Source organism: Hippocampus guttulatus, chromosome 3 (genome assembly GCF_054856545.1).
Source record: "Hippocampus guttulatus isolate MCC_2025c chromosome 3, RoL_Hgut_1.0, whole genome shotgun sequence".
Taxonomy (NCBI): Eukaryota; Metazoa; Chordata; class Actinopteri; order Syngnathiformes; family Syngnathidae; genus Hippocampus; species Hippocampus guttulatus.
The window spans coordinates 25572039-25596557 of NC_141263.1; the positions used below are offsets into that span (position 1 = coordinate 25572039).

Below are 24519 nucleotides of genomic sequence, written 5' to 3' on the forward strand. Positions count from 1 at the left end.
GAATGATAACTGAGCTCTCCACATCCTGTCACTGTTAACATAAAACACATTGACAAGGAGAATATTTGGCATGGACAATATTTGGAAACGTGTTCTTTATTACAAATCACAAAAACAATCCAAACATGGCTGAATACATGTTCTGTATTCTCATGTAAGTTACATCATTGTACGTTATAGGTCAGCTTCCGACCCCGGAGTTCAAAGGTGACCAACAGTGATCGTGGGTCCTTTTTGTTTTTGCGCAATGTGATCTTTCCTTGAAGCTCCTCCCCTACAAAAATGCAAAACAGAAGACTCAGCACATTTTCAATCGAACGTGAGTAGCTCCAAAGAAAAATGAATGAATGTCATGCTGAATAGTTCACACAAAAATAGGAGAGCAGAAGTGCAGGGTCGTGGATGACCGCAATGCATCCAGCTGGACAGCTGTTTTGCTCATGACTGCTGACATGCATGCGCATAAGGGCTGCGCACGAATTGGTGGCAACTCACATGGAGTAGCAAAAAACAAAAAAAAAAAAAAAAACCCCAAAAAAGCTGAATCCGATTTTTTTCAAATCCGAGGTCAGACTGCGTCATAGCATCTTGTCGTCAGAGAAAAACGCTTGAATGGGATGTCCCATCATCGTACACGATGCGAAAAGGTACGCGTGTGCGACATTTGAGCGAACGCTCGGGAATGGTTGTGCACGTATAATCGAAGGAGAAAAGTGAAATACGGCTTTGTGAACGTACGATGAAGTTAAAGCATTCACATATAGATAAGATTCAAACCAAACATATGAACTATTGGCGATAAACATTAACAGCCCCGCGGCGGTGCTGAGCTCAGATCTCTGCAGTTCGAGCACCGATGCACCGGCGCCCACAGGAATGATGATGCGTGTGAAACGTAAATGCGGGTTCAATGTGTGTTCATAAGCGCCGCCGCCTTGTGCCTACATTTGCGCGGGGAGACGTAGAGCCTCCACTCGCCACGCGACGCGCTTTTCGTCGCCGGAGGTTACACGAGGGTGTGGGGAGAAAATGCTGAGCGGGAGGCTTTCGCCATCATTTCTGTCACGTCGCCAATACCGACGCTTCTGTTACACAAGTCCTCGCTTGCTGGCGCCGCAACTCTGAGTCTGTCGCTCCACTGCAGAGAGTTGGTGACTCGCTTCGATTCGCTCTTCAGTTCAACCCATAGACATTGTGGGTCCTCTTCTCTACTGGCAATCAAACAAAGATCACGTTTTAGTTTGGACTCCAGCATCTTCCCTTGAGCTCATGTCTTCTTTTCAAATGTATATCGTGGGCCCTCTGCGTTTCGAGGCCGTTCAAATAAGGAGTGGTCTTTGTCATAGACCAGCCGGATAAGGACGACAATGGAGGCGAAGTTTCACCAGTGAGTCGAAGCACAGTTCAATAGTCCAACGCCTCGGCGCAAACAACTGCTTTTCTCTGGTGAACACAAAGTAGGTAAAACCATGAAAGGATGACCGTCCTCTTCCATCGCTGAGCCACACAAACACACCGGAGCATGACAAATGATTTGCTGTTGAATTTATTACGCTGCCAGCCAAAAGGATCTGCGGGGATGTTTTGTTTCAGCCTGCTGCGCGCGCGCGCGTGCGAGTGCTCACTGGCGCCGGCGTCTCACACACAAGCGCATCCCGAGAGTTAATTACTGTTGCACTCTTAGCGACGCATCAAAACGGATTCGCTTGCCGCCGTGATGAATCGGCGCGAACCGCTGGAATGTTCACGCTTGGCCCTTTTCCTACAGCCAATCGGAGCCGAAGGCCACGGCAGCCAAAACACACGAGGTGGTCACGATGTGTTTTCGTGTCGTGTGTGCATAGACACTTTTATCAACTTCAAGGTGACTTCAGGGACTTTTTTTTCCCACCCTCTACGCCAAATGATAGTATCGCAAAGAACTATGCAAGAACTTTGAAGTTAAATGTAAAAAAAAAAAAGAAAAAAAAAAGAAGCTCTGTGTGTGTTATAAAGTATACCAGAGACCCTATCAAGTGAACAGAGAATGCTGTTAAAAACTCAATTTCTGGTTTACGGCCCCTGGAGGAGGTTGAGGACCGTCTGGGTGGCGAGCTGGAGAGAATGCATCAATAACCTGCTGCTCTCTCGCTTGCTCACATACCGGGTTAATTCTCTTGCCTCGATACGGATTCACACAACAGCACCTGTACATTCTCATGTCAACATATACAAATGCCCAAGCAGAAATTCATTTCCATTCAATAATACGTCTTCACTTGCACCCCAATTTAATGTATAAAGAGGACACCACACCATTCCCACTTCCCTTACTTCCCGATACAGTACTGTAGTTTGGGGTGGTGTAGAACTGTGCTATCCGCTTATGTTCAATTCTGACCAACGTTAAACGTCTTCAGCTGGACAAAACGGCAACCTATTGCTGCAAGGCCACTTGACAGCACCGCTAGCTACAACCACAACTGCAAATTTGAGGGGTTTGTTAACTTTTCTTATGATAGCGGCGCGGACACCCGCGGCGGCTCCTCTTGTTTAAAGTTGAGAGGGAAGAAATTTCATCTGTGCTGTATGTTACACATACAGTACATTGGACAATAAAGTTTATCCAATCCAAAAGGCTCAGACTCGGCTTTTTCCTCACGAATTTGCATGGACGGCTGTGGGCATTCCCCGAAGCAGTACAGAGTAAGCCGCAAGAGTAGAGGGCATCACAGCGTTTTCTGCAAACCAGCTCACGTGAACCAAAAACAATTCCACCTGATTTGGAACACAGTGTGGAATTCTAACATCTCCTGTAAAAGAGGCTCAAGCGATACGTACGCTCGGTTTCTAGACTTAATGAAACATTACTCTGCAACAAATGTCAAGCTTTTACACACTTAAAAAACCCCGCAAACCTTCCTATTGAGATATTTAAAAGAGTAAGAGAAAACCTTGCGCAAAATGATGTAGCAAGAGTACGGGGGAAAAAAAAAGCACCATAGGAGTGCGGCAAGACTTGAGATCCCTCAGGCAGCGCAGCAGTAAAAGCAAACATGAATTCATATAGCGTATTACTAGTCGAGCTCAGTAAAGCTGTTGCCAATAATTGCGGCATCCGCAAATGGAATTTCAAACACTGCCGTGTGAAGAAAAAAAAATAAATTATGAGATTTCATTCAGAAAGCCTCTGTGGGCCAGTCTGAACGTGAACAAGCTGACAGGCAAGCGGTGGTACCATGAGCGCCAAACGTTCCTGTGCCGAGCTCAAATATATAAAGCCCAGGAGACAACTACCGTCATATAACTGCAACATTTCAAAATTAGCTGTCCACACACCACGTCAAACTAAACGTGTAACATTTCCAAAATTGCTATTACGGTAATGTGAAAATCCAATCAGGTTGTAAACTTATCACTTCCAGTCCTTTCACATCCCTGTCGAGCGCAACCACCTTCATGGATCATCATTTGACCAAATCGAATCAGTTCTGCTCTGCACATTCCTACCGTGGGCACGCCGCTATCATACGGTCGTCGGCCTGCTCTCGGATTTGGCTGCTGCGATCCGACCAATGACAACACGGAGTCCCCGATCATGCTTGAACTGCGACAGAGGTTTTTATCATGGCGCTATCTGCCAGAGCGTAGCCAAGGGCCAGCGCACACCGAGTGCATGCCTTCCCCCACGGGCCATTTATTACAGTAGGCACCATCAGATATCCGGTCAATAAGTGGGCAGTTGTCCCCCATGGTCCATTCATCGCAACGTCACCAAACACATCCGTGATTCCCATTATGATACAGTGCACAGAGTGCCGGAGCTTGTACTGTGGAGAAAATAACATGCATACACCCATAAAGGGACCCTAGGCAACACATTATTATTATAATGTTGTTGTTTTTTTGGGGGGGGGAGGGGCTTAACCAGAGTTATGCGTAATTGCACATCCACTACAGTAGGTGGCAATGGCACTCTCCTTGTCATAGTATGCGCAGAGTTGTACTTGCAGCAAACGTATAGACAAGTGATGCTATTTGTACTAGCGGGAGAGAGTTGAAGATGCGAAATATTTTTTCTTCTGCCCAACAGAAAATAATTGAGAGTCACTGACCTAGTTCGATGTAAGCAAAACCAAGTTTGCAGCGTGGAAAAACTGAATCCCCCTTACCCCCCAACCCCAAAAGTGTGTTTGACAGGATCTAAAATGAGTGGAATTAAAAGGATTTTGAAAGTTGTTCAAAAAAGCCTTTGTGTTTGTTGAGGGGCTGTAACCAATATCAGGTATGAGGTACAGAAAATGGATGAATGGATTTGTTTAGCCTGTTTGAAACTTGGCGTGATGACTCAGCAGTCGGGCCGCTGCTGAGTCCTATTGTCATACCGCTCCACATTGACAGGAGTCAGATGAGGTGGCTCAGGCATCCGATTAGGATGCCTCCAGTACACCTCCCTGGTGAGGTATTTCGGGCATGTCCCACCAGCAGGAGACCCCGGGGATGACCCAGGACACGCTGGAGAGACAACGTCTCCTGGCTGGCCTGGGAATGCCTTGGGATTGCTCCGGAAGAGTTGGAAGAGGTGGCTGAGGAGAGGGAAGTGTGGGCTTCCATCCTAACAACTGCTGCCTCCATGACCCAATCCCAGATCAGTCGTAGAAACCGATGTGATCATGTTTGGAGTCTTTTTTGCCTCTACAAAGTAAAATTTACATGTCCTATTTGTCATGGTCAGTAACAAAGCTCTCCTCTCCCAACGGGCCATGAATCAAGGAGTGAGAGCAGTTATCGGCCGAGTTTCACATGCCGTCTCTGAAAGTTGAATGCGATTTCTTCGGATTCCCCGCTGCCTCTCGCGCGGTGATCGATAATGAGTGTCAAGTAATCCGAGGACATCACGAGCGGAGATGAATGAAGCAACAGCCTTGATACTAACCAGCCTGGACTGGAAAGGGTCTCTCCAGTTGGAAGACGGTCTGTTTCCAGTGGGTCGTTGTGGCCCGAGGACCCGTGGAGAACATCACCTGCCCAAGACAGTGATGGGGAGCAGTTCAGATTTCACCAATTCCAAATGCATTTCAAACGTGAGAAAGCAGAACGAAGGCATGATGTCTTTTACTGAATACAGGATAAATGCCAGGACACAATTCCAGTTCCAAATCGAAGGTTGGCCAGCATCCCACAATGTGTTGCATACAACCTTGAGGAATTAAGACATGACGGACGGATATTTCACTGTCACCCGTGAAGTAAATTGTCATGTCATGGGATCGACAAGATTGGGACCGAGCCCCGAGTTTCAGGAATTGAACACAGTGAGCACTTGGAAAAGTTAGATGAGCTTGACATTTGTTTTCCAAACGGCCGCCTATGCTGGATAGGTGCTCATCAGCAACGGACTAGGTTGCGGTGTCGATTGCCGTCAAACGCCTCGAGGAGGAGAACTAAGCTAAAGCGCGGACATAATTGACTTTCTGTGTAATGGCTTTCCTGTTGCCGGCGCTGCTTACCTTGTTGAGGCAGCCTTTGTCAAAGAAAACGTCAAAGTAGCCGACGATTGCCTGCAAGGAAGTAAGAGACGCGAGTTAGAAGGTGCGCGGTAAACGCCTGTGATTTGTTGGGCTACGTCACGTGAATGGCTTGACTGCAAAGGATAAAGAAGGTTTTCCTCATTTCAATGAGGAAAAGTAAAGCGATGTTGACAACAGTGTCGGAAGAGGCAGGGCATTCATTCATTCATTTTCCGATCCGCTTATCCTCACAAGGGTCGCGGAGGGTGCTGGAGCCTATCCCATCTTATATGCTAGCAAACACCCCGTGGCATTATGGGAGAGCAAAAAAAAAAAAAGCTGAACGTCAATCGTGCCCCGCAAACATCACAAAAAACACACAAGTCCTTTCAACGTATTTGCGAATAGGTTTGAACCTACTCGCGACTAGATTTGAACAGAATCGCCGGTCAAAATATATTTTTACTCCCCATCTCCTCGCTTCTGTACTACGCTAAGTGTGCACTTTTGACAAATTTAAGGTCTAAACTTGAATCGACAACTCCTGCCAGAGAAACGGCCATTGAAATGATCGCGTGAAGAATTGGTCGGATGATGTGGAAACAATAAGAAAAGAGGACGGGCAGTCCATGGCCACACTGCCTTTGGTTCACCAAAACAAGGCCTCGGGAGGCGATTTTGCTCCCATTTCTCCCCCCACCGGAAGAACAGAGGTACTCTATCAATCTCGGGAGCACACTTGTAGTGGCAATGATGCAGAACTAATAGCTTTTAATCCTGACACAGCTGACAACTTGGTGTCCGGCTCGCAGAGACAAAAGAACTGAATCGAGGCAGCAAAGAGAGGGGAGAATCTGATTTTTTTTGTTGGTGCGCAATGACTGAAGAGGCGAGGTGGAGTAAATAACATCTATAGAGCAATTCCTGTTTTTTTGTTAGTTTTTTTAAGATTCTGGAGAGAGCATGTCACATACAGTACATTTGACAATAAAGTTTATCCAATCCAATCCAATGTTACCCCGATACAATGAAGGGCTAGTAATGAACGTAGCAGAGATGCTGCAAGGTGTGGCAATTAGGAAATTTGCTGTAATTACTCAGCAGGCCGAGCGGTTTCACTCCTCTCAAAATGGAGACAACGGTCACTTTCTCGTTGACGAGTTCTCATAGGCGAGGACTTGATTGTCACTTGTGCTGCGGTAACTTTCAAAGTGAAGTAAAAGACCACGACTTCGTTTTTGGAGCCTCGCTGTCGCGCGAAAAGCGGATTTGTAGTTTTATATCCTGGCCGAGTCATTTCAAGACAAACTCGGTGCTGTGAAACCGAATACATCGGCGAGGATTTTTAACATTTTATTTTATTCAATTTTTTTAAACAGTAGCCATCCCCATTGACTCAAGTCGAAGGCAAGCAAGTAGCCACGATTGTCACCACCAACACGGGCCCACCAACAACAGGAAAACGCGGAATGAGCGCATTTCATTTTCATCAGCGTTTCGCCCGGGGCTCCGAATGTGTCTGCGATAAGTGATGACCGCGAGCTTCCTGATGGCCCAGAGAGAGAAGCTCTGCAACACTGCAAGCGCTCCAGCCAAGTCTCCGGGAAGGGCGGAGGGAAAATTAATAATTATCATCAAGGATAACACCAAGAGGGAGCAATTCATCATTGCTCCCCTTTCGCCTGGCTACGTGTCAGTTAGCCGAGTGGTTCGGCCAGATACTATTATACAACAGCGGGGGCTGAGGGAGGAGGGGTTGCACGAAGAGGAGGGGGTAACGGGAGGATTGCTGACGGTGACGCACAGGAGGGGTGCATGAGCGGAGAGGTCTAATGCACTTTTGATAGGGTTTACCCAGGCGTGGAAGCTTCAAGCATGACCACCTCAGTGGTGTGAATTACCTCCCGTGCACCTCCTCCGCCTCTCCTCCCCTCCTCTTTGCTGTTGATCCAGCGAGCTGGAGGCCAAACGGTCCTCGCTTGTACAATACCTCCAACCGCAGCTCCTCGCTTAGGATGTACTCCGACAACACACAATTCGGTGCACCTGAAAAGCTGGCGGGATTCCTTTTTTCAAGGGTGCGAAGGTGCGTCGTAGCACTTTGTTGGATCCAAACTCCCAAAATAATTTAAAAAAACATTTATAATATAATTTATTTTACTCTCCAAAAAGTAACATCTCATATGAAGAGTAAGAAAGCAGATTTACACTAAATCTGAGCGACACATTTTTTTAAGATTAAAAAAAAAAAAAAGAATGGGATAAACGGGCTGAAGTTCATTTGTCACTTTGAAGTTGAGGACATTTTATTTTTACAACGTGAATTTGAAACTTCTTTCATTATCAAACAATGAAAGCAAAAGTAAGAGAAACATGGAATTGGATAATTGATTCCTTGGCGTGAGGACCAATTCTCTCAGTCTTATCCAAAATGGTAATTTTGATCATCTACATTAAAGCTACTACTTCCTACGTTTGGGGAAAAAATGGATGATCGGCGCAAAGCTCAAGGGCCAACTAATTTTCAGAGACCTTTTCATACAAATGTGCAGTACAATTCCCGGTGCATACATTTCTTTGTGACGTTTGTTTTCTTTGGTGTAAAGCTCCTCATCACAGACATTTTCCGCCTCTCGGATATCTTGCGTGTGGCTTGAGGGTATTTAAACAGACACAATAAACGCCGGCATGTAAATATAAAGGCGGGTAAAGAAAAAGGGTGGCTGAAAAAAAAAAAAAAAAGGCAATGAGAGGATTTATCTGGCGCGTGAGCGGCACAGACGCAGGGGTTGTGCTGTTCATTTAATGCAAGGTTAGGCAGGCTGAGCTGATGAATGGACTGTCGACAGCAGAACAAAAGCAGGCGCTCCATCATCGCGCGAGAGGCACAGCAGCTCTCCCTCGCCAATCCCCTGATCGCTGGTCCAGGAGCAGTTTACCCTTCACACATCCTAACCTTAACTACCACCGAAGAGCCGCAGACAATACCGACTCCAGATCGGTATCTTTACGACAGCGAAGCACCGCTCGCGCGGGTCAATAATCATCTGTAAATCCCGGACACAAGCAGCGTTGAGGTTGGAAGAGAGAGTGAGAAGGAACAATTCAGACTCACCATACCTTCTTTACTGAATACCTGCATTATATAAGATCGGCTTCCGAGAGCATTAAGAAAGGATACACCCCATTGTTCATAAAACATTCCAAGACGCGGGGCGCACTTCGATAGCCGGGCACCAAATGAATGGTTCGGCTTTGCAATAAAAAAAAAAAAAAAAAACCAAGAGAAAAGCAATTTGCAAGTAGAAAAAGGAGCAAAGGAGGAAATGGGATCCTCCTCCCTGTCTATTTTGCAGCATTGGATATGACTTGTAACTACTCTTTCTCTCTCTCTCTATATATATATATATACACACACACACACACACACACACACACACACACACACACACACACGTATATAGACACACTGTATACAAAGATACAAACATATGCACAAGGTGCATAGGCCAGATAAAATTCACATATTGATTATCCATGAAGCCATTCCGCCAAATTATGTAGCACTGCACCACCACACACAAGTCTGCAGCGCTGCACGCGTCACATTGCAGGGCATTCGGAAGACATTAAAGTGAGGCGCTTCCGCTGCAGGCTGCTCACAACTCGGTGAAATGTGGCTCAGTCATTGGAGGAAGTTCAGGTGAAGGGATGCGGCGGCAGGGAAAAATCGGCTCATAAAGCATTTTATACGCTTTTGTGTTTTTTAGCTAACACCCACCGAGGACACAACTTAATTCATGTGTTGCGGTTGGCCGACACCTCAGCTTTGAGTTTCAAACTTTTCTTTTCTCAAGTCTACTTCTGTACTTTATTTGGAGAGTTGAAAACCTTTTTTTTTTTCTCCAATATTTGATCATTTGACTTTTTCGGGTGCACAAACTGGAAAATGTTCAGCGAAGCGGCTGTCAGAGCACTGCTTAAAGGCCAGGGATGCTCCCTTTTGGGCACAAGAACCATCAGCACTCAGGGCAAAAAAAAAAAAAAAAAAAAGAGCTAGCTGCAGGTATCCGTATGCTCAGAAAATCCAGGGCCACGTCACCTCCATGACCCTCATGAGCATGCGGAAAGGCATTGAGAGTATCACAAACTACAACACCGAGGACAAAGCTGATCCCTCCGGAATCTGCTATAGGTTGCAAAGGGGAGCAGTGACTAGAGGAGCTTCTAGAAATGTGTGGCGGAGAAGCGGCCTCGGCAGCAGCATCTCAGTGCGGCACAGCGACTGCACAAAGGAAGGCTCTTCAAAAGACTGCTCGGGAGACTGCGGTGCTCCCCCACAACCACAGAGATGTTTCACAAGCAGATGCAAAAAGAGGGCTCGCTGCGTCAAGGTCGGGCTCTGAGATCTGCAAACTCGGGTCAATAGTGGCGCTAGGTTAAGTAAACATGGTGAAGCAGCATTTAGCCGGTTTGCTGTTTGCAAATCCAACAGAGTGGAAGTCAGTCCCAAGTATAAATGCTTTTAAATCCAGGTTAAAAATTATGTTGTCCCCCCCCCCCCTTACCTTTGATTGTCTTTTGAGCATTTAAAAAAAACGAACCTACTGACCATTCTTTGAGATACTCAAGAAAGCTACTTATTAATTTACCTTCTCTTTAAATGTCTTTAAAGGCTGTCAAATTAGGCTCAATCAGTAATTTTAGCAAGCTACGACTCTTTTTTTCCCCAAAACTTTGTGTTTATTTTATTTCTAAATGCTTTTATGTGCTGCGCTTTTGTTAAGTGTGAAGCACATTGAGTTGTCTTGTGTAGGGAACGTGCTATACGGATGAAGCTGCGTCGCCTTGCCTCGGAGGGTGACTGTGACCAAGTGTGCGGATGTGTTTGCGTGAATTACCGTGCAATCTGTGGTTTTGGTCATCTTCAAACAAAAGTCGGACGCAAACTCCAACTCTGAGAGATGCACTTTGTTGCAGTCGATCGTCTGTTGAGTGAAAAAAAAACAACAACAACAAAGAAATATGCTAGAATTCATGACTGTATATTCCCCGTTTTTGGGTGGCTTTAATTAAAAATCTTGACATGACATTTTGCTAGAAGTTTTCGGCAACTGATTGCTTAACAGTGTAACATAGCTAAGATTTTTAATGACACCGTTACCGGTTTAAGACGCAATGGGGTAAAGGAGAGTGTTGTTCTCAATGTGCACTTTACTAAGGTAAAATATAGACCGAGAGACCTGACATGGAGGACCATTCATAATAAAATTATTGCGTTTAATTGGAGCTCAATGCTCACTGAAAACAGTCCATCCAAAACATTTCGGGTCTCAATTAGGCAATGCACCTTAAAAAGTAGTATTGTGTATTGTTTTGTGTTTTTTGTTATTGTAAAGTGTCATTGGGTGTCTTGAAAGGCGCTTATAAATAAAATGTATTATTATTATTATTATTATTATTAAAAGAAGCACGACTGTAATGCGTAAGTCTCAGAACATGGAAAAGTACCGCAGAGCAAGTTCAGTGCAGCTTGAAATGGTTTCGAGTTTAACTTTCCTCAATTTGTTCTATTTGTTCTCACTGAGAAGTCATCAGGTTTGCAGAATATATAATTCCAAGAGAGAGCTCTCAATTTTACGGAGTCGCAGTCAGCCTTAATAGAATGTTATCGGATTGTATCATTGAGAGGCAATGGATGAGAGTCGTTGTAATTTGGGGAGGAGGGGGGCTGTCTATTTGTCACTGGAGGGGAGAAACTATCGATTAGAGGATTCAAATTCCATTACATCAAGCTCTGCTCTCATTTATCACATTCGCACATGGGCGGAGGAGACGCTAGTTAGCAAACAGGCCAACCGGAGATGAAACGCATCGTGGCGTTCGAGATTCCAAAAAGGGGAGTGCAACCGCACCACGAAAAAGATGCAAAAGAGGTCGTAACTTCGCTCGGATGTGGAAGCGCTTGGATTCATTTTTTTTAATCGCAGTGCTCAGCTCTCAGTTTAGTGAAGTGCTTTATTCACAGCAGGCTGCGTTAAGTATTCGAGTTTCTTGAAGTGGAAGTGAAACTTTTTGGTCCTCGTGATATCCGCCGATCCCGGATATTTAATCAACCACAGTTCCTTATCAATAGTTTTCATCTTTGATTGACCAGGCCTGTTCGAGTGAGCCATCGTTTCATTCGTCAGAGCTGTGTGATTGAAACTTTCAGGAATTTAATCATGATTTCGTTCTGTTGGTTTCCGAGAGAGTCAGGTGTCAGGAATAACTGACAAAAAAAATCATCACAGGCATTATAGGACACGCATACTGTACATTGGGTAGTAATTGAAAACAAAAAAATTAAACGTGATTTATTTTGATGAATAACCCACCGAGCATTTGTCAAGAGTCTTGTATTCATTGGGGCATTGATTTGGATGTTGTTGCAGGGTGTTTTTTTTTTCTCCACTAAAAGTGGTTCATTAAAATGTATTTATTCGTTTGTGTTTGTTTTAATTATTTTATCTGACTGATAATAAAGCAACCGGTAAAGAACATCAATATTGAGTCGACATTTATTTTCTAAAATTGGTGAATTTGAATTAATGATCAATGCATGACAATAGAATGATAATCGAAAATGCAACGTGGCCCCTTGAGCACACAATTTTGCCCGCTCCCAATTCTCATGCTCCTTCATAACCATAATGAATTTCACAGAATATTTACCTGTATGACTGCAGTATCGGAGATGAGCGTGTCGGCATTCGACACTTGCACCACAGCCTCAGGCACGACCGCCTTCTTCATGCATGACATGTCGAAGCCGTACACATCGTCCCAGAACGCAATGCACTCTTGGTGCTTCTGTTTATCTCCCACTGCTGCTAGGCTGATGTTGCAAAGGTCTGGGTAGACTAAGAAGTCCAGAGGAACGAATGGCCAGTTCGGTGTGCAGAGGAAAAAAAAAAATACAAAAAACACAAATGATGATTAATAAAAAGACAGCCATAACCAAGAGCAGAGTTAAAGTTAAGGGGAACTAGCAGGACATTTGCTTGCTAGTCTTCTTTAATTTATGCAGATCAAAAACAAAACAAAACAAAGAACCACATCGAGTCAGTCCCCTACACACTAAGAAAAAAATGGGAGTCATGAAGATCATAGTAAAGAGAATGGGCAAACTCGAATCCAGGTGAGCTTGATGTCATCAATTTTGAAGATTTCCAAAGCATCAAACACAACTAATTAGAGAACGCCTTCAAGTCCCGTGGGCGTGGCGTGTTCCATCAATTTCCTGAAGTAATAGCAATGACAAAATATCATTTGGCCTGCTTTTTGTCCTACTTATAAAGCCCATACTGGATGGGACATTTCACTGCCTATTTAAGAGCAGCGGTTTGCATTAAACGTCTTTTAATGTGTTTTCACATAAGATATGGTGACACCGCTGGGTGATAATGTTGGCGCTAAGAGTTTGACACCCCTACTGTGAACCAGCATTAGCCAAGAAAGACTCCTACGGCCAAATTCATATCAACAAAAAATAAATAAACCAACACGTCAACCCATGTCTGATATGCTGATTTGAACCAACGCTACAGTGGCCCTTTAAGTGCAAAACATAACAGCAAATAACTAATTACAATTGCAAATTGTGAAAATTAAAAGAGAGCAAATGTAAAACAAACAAACAAACAAACAAAACAACAAACTAGACACCAAACGGGCCCTGGTCATTGGCAATCCGGGATTTTGGCATGTTGGGCTACGGGCATACAGGAATTGGAATGCGTTGAAGATGGCACAATAAATCTGTAACATTTTTTTTTTCCTTGTGTGAGTGCAAAGTTCAATGAGGTTTTTGTGCATGTTTAGACCCTCATTTGTGGCACCTTCTCATGGTCTCTTGCCCAGTTAGGGAGTTTTGATCATAGGATGTCGCCATTATTTGTCAAGTGTAGGCCTTTGAGGCTCTTTGAAACTCTTTTGTGAGTCGAGGCTATCCAATTAAAATGAACTTTTGCTTTACGCTTGCAACTTATGTGGGTTTATGCCCATGGTGACCAGGTGACGAGAAAAAAAAAATCTCCTCCATTCACTGCTTGTGAAGTAACACCACAATTTTCAAAATAATACACCAACCAGAGCCAAAACACCAAAATATTAGGCCTTCAAAAAGTCCCCCCTCCCCCCAAAAAAAAAATCTCAGTACTTGGAGTGCATAATGACATGAGCCTTTTTAGCATGTTATGTATTTTTATTTTCATAAAATTGAAAATATCCTCTGGTCATAATTATGCACAAGTATTTTTGTTTTGCTATTTTATGGTGTAAGCCTTCACACCTCTGTAGCCTTAGGAAAGAGTCTAATAATGAGCTTTATGGGGAAAAAAGCGCAAACCTCCAATTGTCTCTCATTTGAAAAATATAACCCGTGCAGCAGGCATGTTCAATTTATTTTGCCCGGCATACGGGTTGCCGTTCAGCCTCACATAACCTTCAATACATCGGGCCATGAATTGCGAGAATGAATGGTGACAGCTCAACGATGGGCATCTCATGGTCTCTCATTATTAGCCGACGCCTGCTCATGACCATGTGAGTGTCACCGCACCTAACGATGGCGTTTGCACCCTTGCAAACGCAGAAACATCACTTGGTTTGATTACTGAGGCAAGATGAGTGATCATGAAGACCAGGTGGGAGGTGGGCTTTTGATGACTTGGCAACATTTGGACAGGCTTAGTTGAAAAACGCACTGATGAAGCAATAGGGGCAAAAAAAGTTGAGCGGGCAAAGGAGGGGCTACTGTACTGCAAATGGAAAGGGGGGGGGGGGACTAAGAGGAGGGGCACACTGGTGTCCCCAGATTCATGGCTTTGACATCTGCGTCCTTCTCGACTCGCTGCTCTCAGCCCGTTTGTCATCCCCCCCCCCCCCCCCATCGCCCCCACTACACTTGCTCTCATGAGCCCCTTCATTGGTCGGCTGTGAACGAGTAGATGGTGAGGGAGGGAGCGGGGGCAAAAACAGATCCCTTCTCCCAGGACACTGTGCTGTGCAATGCATGCTGGGAAAAACTTAGGGATGAAGAGAAGCTTAGTCCTCAGGCACTAGGCAGGGGACACCCTGAACTGGTTGCCAGCCAATCGTAGGGCACACAGACGAACAACCACCCCCGCTCACACTAACAACTCGGGAAAATTGTGCTCCATTAACCTGCCATGCAAGTTTTTGGAATGTAGGAGAAAAAAAAAACTGAGTACCCGTAGAAAACCCACACAAATATGCAAACTCCACATCGGAAGCCGAAATCAAACCCTGCACTGTGAGGTGGACGTGCTAACCAGTTGACCACTGTGCCGCTTGATATTATTATTATTATTAAAATGATGGTTAGCTGCAACCCTAACTTGGTTTACCCGAAAATGTGTTTGATGGGAATCGAAGTCAGGGATGAGCAAAGCATGCCTTTTGAGATTTTTGTGTGGCACGGTTGAGCCAGAACAGAAAATACAAATCTTTTCAGCTGATGGGTGAATGTTTAGATCAGTGGCCAACCTTAGATGATTGTATGTTGTTGTCGGCAGAGTTAACTTGAACTTCTGTGGTCGGGAACATACAAATAAGTCTTGTGTCTACTTCTAGCAGAGCTAGTTGAACACCACTTGTCAGGGTTAAAGGTTTTTGTCACTCCTCATCCTCTGGCTTGCTATCTACTCCACTACGAGGTCACAGATCTGATGGTAGATTTAGCGCACTTGTATGGTGGCTTGAGCGACCAGTTGCGCTCCAATCCCAACCTTATATCTTGTTTGTTAATTCGAGGTTCCGCTGTACATTGAAACAAGGGCACAGCAGCAGTGCAAATGTCAGTGTGCAATTAGTAGTTAATTGTAATGATGAGAGACTTTGTTATTTAATTAACTGCACAAACAAATTGGCTATAAGCAAGGTTTTAAAATAAAGCAATTTACAGAACGGTGCGAGGAATTACAAGCACTCAGAAAAAAATATTACTGGCAGGAAAGCAAAAATAAAACAAAAATGCATTGAATGATACTTTTCTGTCACATTGGAGTCGTGGATCTAGTGATGCAATTGCTGACTGCGTCACTTTTCAAGATGTAATGTAGAAATTAAGTTGCACGCTTTTTTTCTCATGTCATATTCTTGTAACTGGCGTAATAATTTGATACTGCAATAAAAATGATGGTAGAGAACTAACACCAGACTGTGAGCGGGTTTCTCTTCCTTCCACACGAGACATTAATTGAATAGCCATGAGTGGACATAATGCTGGCAATTACAATTGACTCCCAGTGGACCAAATTGTTCCCCTTCAGCTGTTTGGTGCAGCTCACCCTGATTAGTGGGCTGGCTCATTATAGTGGACAAGTCATGCATGAGTACATTTTCATACAGACATGAATAAAATCTTGATTACGTAATATGGAGGCTTCAAGGTTGTGGAAATGTTTTGGGGGCAGGTTAATTTGAACACATTACCAATATTTTCCGGACAATAAATCTCACTTTTTTAAATAGTTTGGTAGGTCCTGTGTCATACACTCAGGTGTGACTTGTCAATTAATCAAAATTGACAGCAGTGAATGAGTTCTGGTTGGATTCGAAACCTCTGTTTCCAACGACGGAAACATTTTTCTTTTTAGTTTAAAATGGCTTACCTTAGTGAGAATCCTGCATCACATTGTGGCCAAAGGTAGAATTTTGGTTGTTGTTGTGCTTTTTAGTGCATAAATCGTAAATCCTTGCCCCTCACACATGCCTCTGGCTAAATTAGCGATATGTCACCCATTAGTTGCAATGACAACTGCTTTTTCCTTCAATTCTGCCACTTTCATTTGGGAGTTGACAAATACTTTTGTTGCATTACCACCACCTTCTCGAGCATGTGGCATCCGCCGAAACTTGCTATTTGAAGCTTTGGCCACAACATGACGCTAGATTCTAGTTAAAGTAAGCAGTTTTCAACTAAAAAGAAAACCTTTTCTGGAGTTAGAAGCAGAATTTTTCAAACCATGAAGAACTAAATCGCTGCCGTCAAAACGATTAGCAATTTGTGGTGCAAATTCGAGAACGACTGTAGTTGAGTTGTTTGTCTCAGTTTTTACAAAATACATTTCACCCCAAAACGTGATTTATACTCCAGAGAGACTTGAGTTTTTTTTCCTCCTTATGATGCACTGTTTGACTCATCCGCCTTGTACTTCTGAAAGATTTATCGTCCGAAAAAATACAGAAAATAAAACATAAATCAGCATGTATTGTATTGTATTTCTGATGATGGCGATCAAGAGAGAATGTAAGGGCTACCTGAACCACCATCTTCCAAATAGAGGTCTCTGGCAACCAAGACAGAGTCCAACATGGACTCAAATAGCAAAAAGTAACCCTGCAAAAGAAAAAAAAAAAAAAAACATTAGTAAATCAATGTAAAGGCACAAACCTATAATACAAAGTACATATGATGGAATTTGGCGATGTAAATACAGCATAATCCAATTAGTTTCATTTGTACTACGTAACAATGAAAACCTGAATTCATGACCATGAAAGGTGGAACATCTCTTCACGCTCTTCGGCAAAGCATCCAAAGTTGACCCCGAGACGAAGTACAGTTCTGCTCCAGCAGATCATAAATTAAGCGTGGAATTATTTCATCCATGCCGAAATTGCGTTTTGTCAACCTCATGTCGGTTTTATGCAGAGGATCCTGTAGGATATCCTCTTTGATTATTTGATTCGCACCTCTGGAATTTCTTGCTTTCATGTACAGTGATGAGCAATAACTGCTTACTATTCTCACCCATTAATTTATTGTTCTTATGCACATTTCTAAATTAAACATACCTTATTTTTTTAACCTTTTCCCCCCTCATTATTTTAGAAGGAATGCGATTAACTAGATGAACTTGTTCAGTGAAAATTTGCTAAGGCAGCACAATTTTTATTATTTTTCTTCTTTATTCTTAATAACTGGCAGGGCTTTGTGTTTTCCAGATTAGGTGTTAGTGGACCATCAATAATGGTGAGAATTACATGCACTGGACTGATTATGACGCCATGGTAAGGTGAGGGCCAGGACGGCACACTTGAACAGGACATGGCAAGTGTGTGTGTGTGTGTGTGTGTGTGTGTGTGAGACAGAAGACAACATTTTTTTTTTGTTATGTGACAAAGAAAGTCCGGACAAAGGGTGGAGGCTTAGCATTAAGTCGGTTGGGGACAGATAAATAGTACTCCACTGAAGTACATTGAAATTAAGACAGCATTTCGTTGAATGGATGAACGAAAGGGAGGAACAAACGAGGGACGTGACAGTGATTTATAACTTCGACCCCGATAATCACCGCCATCAGCGTCAAGGTTCAGAGCTGATAAAAAGCCATGATGGTGACGATGCAGATCAACCCGAACCAACCAGCATGCTCAAATTCCTTGTTTGTCGACGGCGAATTGGCCCCGATCCAAAGTCAGACCCGCTCATTGTTGCTGACTACTTGCTGTCCACTCAATGACCTTAACGCTATACCGTTTTTAAAACCCTCGCGCAGCGTACACCGGCCTCATAATTTAGTGCCAATTTCACGGGACACTGCTTCACTTGAAGGAAAAGGGATATGAGACAGGGGCCTGTGAGAAGAGTCACACCTTTATGGTCAATGATGGTCCGGGATTACTGCCCCCCCCCCACCCCAACTACCTTCACAATGATCCACACCCAACAAATTTATGAATTATATCATAATATTAATTAGCGAGTGTTACAGCCACTTCATCGTGGGGTGTTTTGTACTTTACGTACGTGTTGCATATGATATAATATGTGTTGTGACGGGGGGGGCCTTGTCAACGCGTACACGTTTCCTTTTTCACAGGCAGCGTGAGAGAAACTAATGCAGTTCGGTGACGCTAAACTGCCGATGTGCGAGGCAGGAGCCAAGTTAAGCGAGCCAGGGTTGCGCGAGTGACATACTGCAGTATAGCCACTTTTACATTTACATAAGAGACTAATGAAAAGCCTAATGAGAACGGGCTGGAACAGCTTATACACATTAACAAAATTAGCATATAAAACACATCTCCCCGTGGCCTCACACACCGCGCTCAAGCACGTTGAAGTTTTGCACCAAAACAAAACTAAAAATGGCAAACACTCTGACAGCTTTGTCACATTTTTACCGCCCCCCGAACCCGATTGTTTTTCCACAAACTCACAAGGCTCATATTTTTCAACGGCAGTCTTTTCAAACGCACCCGAGAACCGTTTACAACCAAGGCAGGTCAGTGACCTGTTCTGAGTCAGCAAAACTCTCAGGCCGACTGTCAACCTGCATGATGGAGGAGGTGGGCTACCGATTTGACTTGAGGGCTGAGAACCGCTGTGAATCGCAGCCACATTAAACACTGGGTTATGCGAGACGCCGTAGTTTTCCCCCATGGAATTTCCAATCATTCTTTAACACAAGAGAAAGGAAAAAGAATATTGGAGAGTATTCAATTGAATGTAGCTTTGCACATCATCGTGTTGGTTTAATTGACATTTGACACAATTGTGTCAAATTGAGAAGACCGTGTTGTGATTTAGAAAACACTTCCAATATTTTTGTCATATGGTCGTGACTTTCGGACATACTTGGTTGTAGCTAACCCAGAGTGCGTGACACAAGACAATCTGCATCAGCAGTTTGCACTCCACTCTTGTCCCGCATTCAAATCACATCTGCCTCAATTACTGCAGGTCATCATCACTCGCGGTCCCAGGAGTGCTGTGGCATAATATAGGAGAAGGCGGGTGTGCGTGAATCCGTGTGTCTGGAAGTGTGTATGGGGAGGGCCTGCATGCTTCGATGAATACAGAGGGCGGGGCCCACCATGTCAGCGAGGCTCTTCGGGAGGACTCTGTGGTCAGATGACACCGAATTACCATCAACAGATCAAGCGAATTACTGTGACGGATTCCGTGGCGTAATCGCTTGGTGACTGAACATTGAGCGGGTTCCAGTAGAAACCTAATTTTCATTTTCTTCCAAGCAAATGAGAAACACACAAGAAACATTGTGTAAGAGCAATTTCATGTCCAGTGAAGCGGCAAGGGAATTAAACTTCTGGTTTGCACCAATAAAACAAAGACAAAAGAAACTAAATATATATTTTGATGTACTTTTGGGGTATTTTCTATGGGTATTCTCTGGCCGCAATTGAAGGGGAAACCTCGTAGTTTGGCTTTGACACACAGTACATCTCCTCATAAGATTCTTGGAACTTTTGATGTGCCTTGTAAACAAGCAGCAATCAACCATCCGAAGCCACCGATAAATCGACATTTTTTCAAAAGACACACCCATGAACCTATCGAGTGAGTGTGCGCTACATGAGTGATTGACAGCGAGACAGACAAAAGAAGAGAATGATTGATGACTCGCATTCTCTTCGGAGGCAGGTAATGCTCTCGGCAGCGATAATGAGGCTAAAGGAGGGGCAGCTATTAATTCACCTGCTGACACACGCACATTCATCGGATTTGATGAATTGTGACATGTTGAAAGTTGCCCATCTAAAGTTTTACGGTTGCACCGCAACATTTTACCAAGAAAGGTGCGACTAATCCTTTTCGATGACTATGAACTTCGCTACCATTTCAGATTTAAAGGCGTCCCCTTTGGACACAAACGGTTGGGGTTCTAGACTTCCTGCCCATGAGTTGGTCAAAGAAGATCCGAAAGAAATGAAAGCCAAATGGGCTGGAATGAAATCTGTTCACAATAACTGTAAACAGGATGAAATGGGAGAAAACCTGCTGCCCAGTGCATCGTTGACATCGGATGTACTAAGGTCTAAGATGCGGAATTAGTGTTTATGTCGCACAGGTAGGATGTGAACTAGGAGAAGGAGACATTCTGGAAGGAGCAAGATGAAGTTCTTCTAAGCATCCCGGGCGGTACCGGTGTAGAAGATTTTAAAAAATAAAAGCAATGTGCAGAGTTGTGGGGACAATAAAGGAATCAAGTTGATGAGCCACAACACAGTAAAACTATGGGCAAGGGAATGGAGGCTAGACTCAGGACAGAAGTGAGTGTTTGTGAGCAACAGGACAGTTCCCTTCCTAGGATGAGTATCATCGATGCATAATTTGCTTTGAGAGTGTTGATGGAGAAGAACAGAGATCTAGGGAAAGCCTCTGACAGGGTAGCCAGAAAGGAACTCTGGTACTGCACGAGGAGTGGCCGGGAAATGTGTATGAAATTGTCCAGGACATGTAGAACTACGTTAGAATAGCACAGGACACGTATTAGGGTAGCAAAATAGTGGTGAGACGTGTTGGAGGCATGACAGAGGAGTTTAAGGCAGGGATGGGGTTGCATCAGGGATCCGCTCTAAGCCCCTTCTTCTTGACAGTCGTAATTGATAGGCTGATAGATGAGGTGAGACTGGAATCCTCATGGACAATGATGTTTGTAGATGACATTGTGATCCGCAGGGAGCAGGTGGAGGAACGTTTATAAAGGTGGAGGCATGCGCTTGAAAGGAGAGCAACGAAGATGAGCAGAAGCAAGACAGAGAGGTGGAGGAAGAACGGTGAGACTAGGGAAGAAGAGATGCTGAGTGTGGAGGACTAAATACTTTGGGTCAAATGTCCAACGTGACTTGTGCTAAGGAGGTGAAGACACGGATGCAAGCGGGTTAGAACGGGTGCACTAAAGTGTCAGCTGTGTTATGCGATAAGTATTAAAGCGGCACAAAGGGAAGCAGAGCTGGAGGTGGCGGAAATAAAGAGATTGAGGTTCATTCATTTATTTGCCAACTGTATTTGCTGCACTTGTTTTGAATGTAGAGTCAACCTGATCGGTGGGCAAGCTTCCTGTACATGATCATCATCATTTTGCTGTTGCTACTTTGCACATGCGTTACACTTGACACTCGAGTTGTTCTTATCAGAACATCTGTTCATTCTCCACCGCAATGTGTTTTAATGTAAGCTGCAATGGCAAAAAAAAAAAAAAAAGAAGTGAGATCTGCATCAGCGAATGGATGCGCAACGCCAAAGCAACATGACCAAGCGAGCAGGCCTATCGCCTGTGATTAATCTCGCTGCGAGTTTTTATTTCGTCTTTGGGCACCTCATGATGGCCACCAGCCCCCTCCGGTCTCATCTGATTCTCAGTGTTTGTTTTTCAGTGTTGCCCAGCGAGAGGAGCGATCAATGGTGTGAGTTATGAAATGACAGCGGCGCTACTCAAAACAGTCTTTCAAACGGCACAGAGACAGACACTCATCGGCCTCCTCCTCCTCCATCACCATCACGACTGGACACGGCACATTCATCACGCACCTTTGTCCATTAGTCCCGCTAACGCTGTCCCCTTGTACACATTGACGACAGCGAAAACTGCAAATGAACGGTATGATTACCTCTGCTCCATAACTGACTGCATTGAAGCAAACGTAACATTGCTACACAAAAGCGTGTGCTATTCTAGTCTATAAAGCAAACACAATCCTTTTTTTTCCCCCTTCATGTTTGTATCAAAGTTTGTCATAGCTTTGTCTCAACAAATCATCGGATTGTATACATTCTCTTGTGGCCGGTTACTTCATTTCCTTAAAGAGTGGTCCCTAACTTGAACAAGAGGTGAATCCGAAAAGTTCTGGGGACCGCTGTCGCAAAAGCTATACAATATTTCAAATCCAAAACGGCGGCTTTTCCCTTTCAATGTGGTCCAGACGATCAAACCGTCCGTTTCCCAAGAGCTGCTGAATAGTGAACACCTGGAGCAGTTGTGAGACATCCGGGAAAATAATTTCGTCAGGCGCGAACCATGGATGTCTCTCTGTGATGTAGCTCGCTGCTCATTTTGACTGATAATAATTTCTCACCTCGTGACAGACTGCGAAAAGTGCAGTTGATGAGAGCGTCAATCCAGGAATGCTTTCATTTTGGTGACCATTGGGAGACTTGTACAATTTTCCAAATGGGTCTTCATTTCTCTGTGACTAACGTGAGAATTTTAAGAGACCAATTTTATGGTGGAGTATCGACACTTTTTGGCTGATCAGTATTGGCAGCTCACCTCTATAATGAATGGGTACTATGTCATTGAAAGTTCCACTCACTCAGGTCATCCAAAGTATTATTCATTCCTTTACAATAACCAGGAAGTCGTGAAATGCACAACTCATTGATTCTAATTCTCCAGATTTTTTTTTTCTTTGTCAAAGGAGACTCGAGGGCAACCTTTGAAATCTTGTCTCTGAGCAACGTCTGCCGCTGCGGTCTTGATAAGAAGTGACGAGAAGATTCTTAGATAGATTAGCACTCGGTGAGCCAGTGTCATTCGATATTACGCCCCCTATCCTTCAGCGCCCCGCGAGCAGGTCACTTGACGAATTTCAATTTCCCCGGTGAAGGGATAGGAAGGCTCTGGCGGCCGACCCCCCGTTCGTGACCCTGGGGTTTTACGATAGATTCGGGGGTGGGATCGTGGGGGGGGGGGGCAGATACAGGAGGCTCATGAATTAGGAATGACTTCAGCGGTGCGTTCAACTTTGGCCGCAACGCCTGTATCGCCATACGGAATCTGGCTGATAAATGGGCATCAAGTCAAAATAAGACAGCTCGTGCTGGTTAGGTATTCATGGTTTAAGATTGTGGTTTGAGTCCTTTTTAGGACATGACTTAAACATGTAGAACAGACGCTGATGCATTGGATTTGACGAGGTAGTCGCTTAAAAAAAAACAAAAACAAGGTTGATTGAAGTGTCCTCAATTATTTGCCAACTATAAATATTAGTCATGCGTGGTTCTGATATTTTACCAATCCTATGAGTCGTTTATAGTCTGCGCTTGGTACAGTCATGCTAGAAAAAAAAGAAAAGAGCCTTCCCCAAAGATTTCCGACAAAGCTGAAAGCAAAGGAGAAGTTCAGATCATGGTGAGCCTGGGGGTCAAGTGGTCCCCAACGTGATTTATTAATGAGTTAGACCTAATTGAGTTTTGGATAAGACTGACAATATATTGGAGCGTTGTATTTTTCAAGACTCAGAAAAAAAAGTGTTTTCATTCCATTTCCATGCTTCATGACACTTATAAATATGGCCCCAAGGGAAACTAAGGCGGTAATATTTGACCACAAACACTTGGGCTAATTTGTTCAAACATCGGCGACATGACACTCGGCATTTTCGTGCACTGACCATCCATTCCGAGATGATGATATCCACTTTCTCCACGGGGAGGCTGATGTCTTCTATGCGGCCTTTGAGCAAAGTGATCTTGTCCTCAAGTTTGTTGGATCTGCAGAAAACAAAACGTTAAAGGCTTTACAAAACTCGCAACAGACTTGGCAAACGGCTCCATTCCTCATCTCGATAGGGCTCTTGGTGCTTTCCACCCAAATCTCAAACGCTGACATATTTCATTACAGGGCTGCCTGCTCAGCCGCGATCTCGCCTCTCACGCTGTGGGAAAGACTTTCTGCCTTGCGTTTGAGTGCAGTGGGATGGAATAGTAGTGAGCTACAGAATACGTTTACAGAGGTGGACTCTGTTTTGCAGAAATATGTTCTCTACTTCCATGATAGATTGTGAAAGGAGGGGACGGGGGGGAGGGGACTGAATGGAACTAAGTCCAGCCCGACCCAAGTTTTGGATATTTCCAAACGCCTTACCAAGGCTGTATTATGCATGTAACCTGGAAAAGTGCCACGAGGGCCCACAGCATGAGGTCGGGAATTCTATAATCACCTGGACCATTTGAATGATCCCTCCCGTCACTCCGTGATAGATTCTGGCTATCTATCTCTGTGAATATTCCATTATCATGACACCTAATGTTACGGAGGACAGAACAATTACTCACAGCGGCCCAGAGTGCATTTCTGTGGCAGCGATGCTTATCTTGAGTCGTCTTCCCCCTCTCGAACACTCTGCTCGGGCCGCTATCACATCCTTCCAGATTCCGACACCCAGACCGCCAATCCCTCCCCTCCCCACAATCCCGTCTTCATAACAGGGAACC

The 24519-nt window shown here is 44.3% G+C and overlaps 1 protein-coding gene across 1 annotated transcript in view; it reads right to left on the reverse strand.

The window, feature by feature from the left end:
* Positions 1 to 64: 64 nt before the first annotated feature.
* prmt3 (protein arginine methyltransferase 3) overlaps positions 65 to 24519 on the reverse strand; it is a 32532-nt gene continuing 8077 nt past the window's right edge. The window contains exons 10-16 of the mRNA XM_086107680.1: positions 23697 to 23796; positions 16815 to 16893; positions 12204 to 12391; positions 10391 to 10477; positions 5490 to 5540; positions 4916 to 5003; positions 65 to 274 (exon numbers count right to left, since the gene is read on the reverse strand). Of these exons, the coding sequence (XP_085963806.1) occupies positions 165 to 274; positions 4916 to 5003; positions 5490 to 5540; positions 10391 to 10477; positions 12204 to 12391; positions 16815 to 16893; positions 23697 to 23796 (703 nt within the window). The 3' untranslated portion in view covers positions 65 to 164. The remainder of the gene's footprint in view (positions 275 to 4915; positions 5004 to 5489; positions 5541 to 10390; positions 10478 to 12203; positions 12392 to 16814; positions 16894 to 23696; positions 23797 to 24519) is intronic.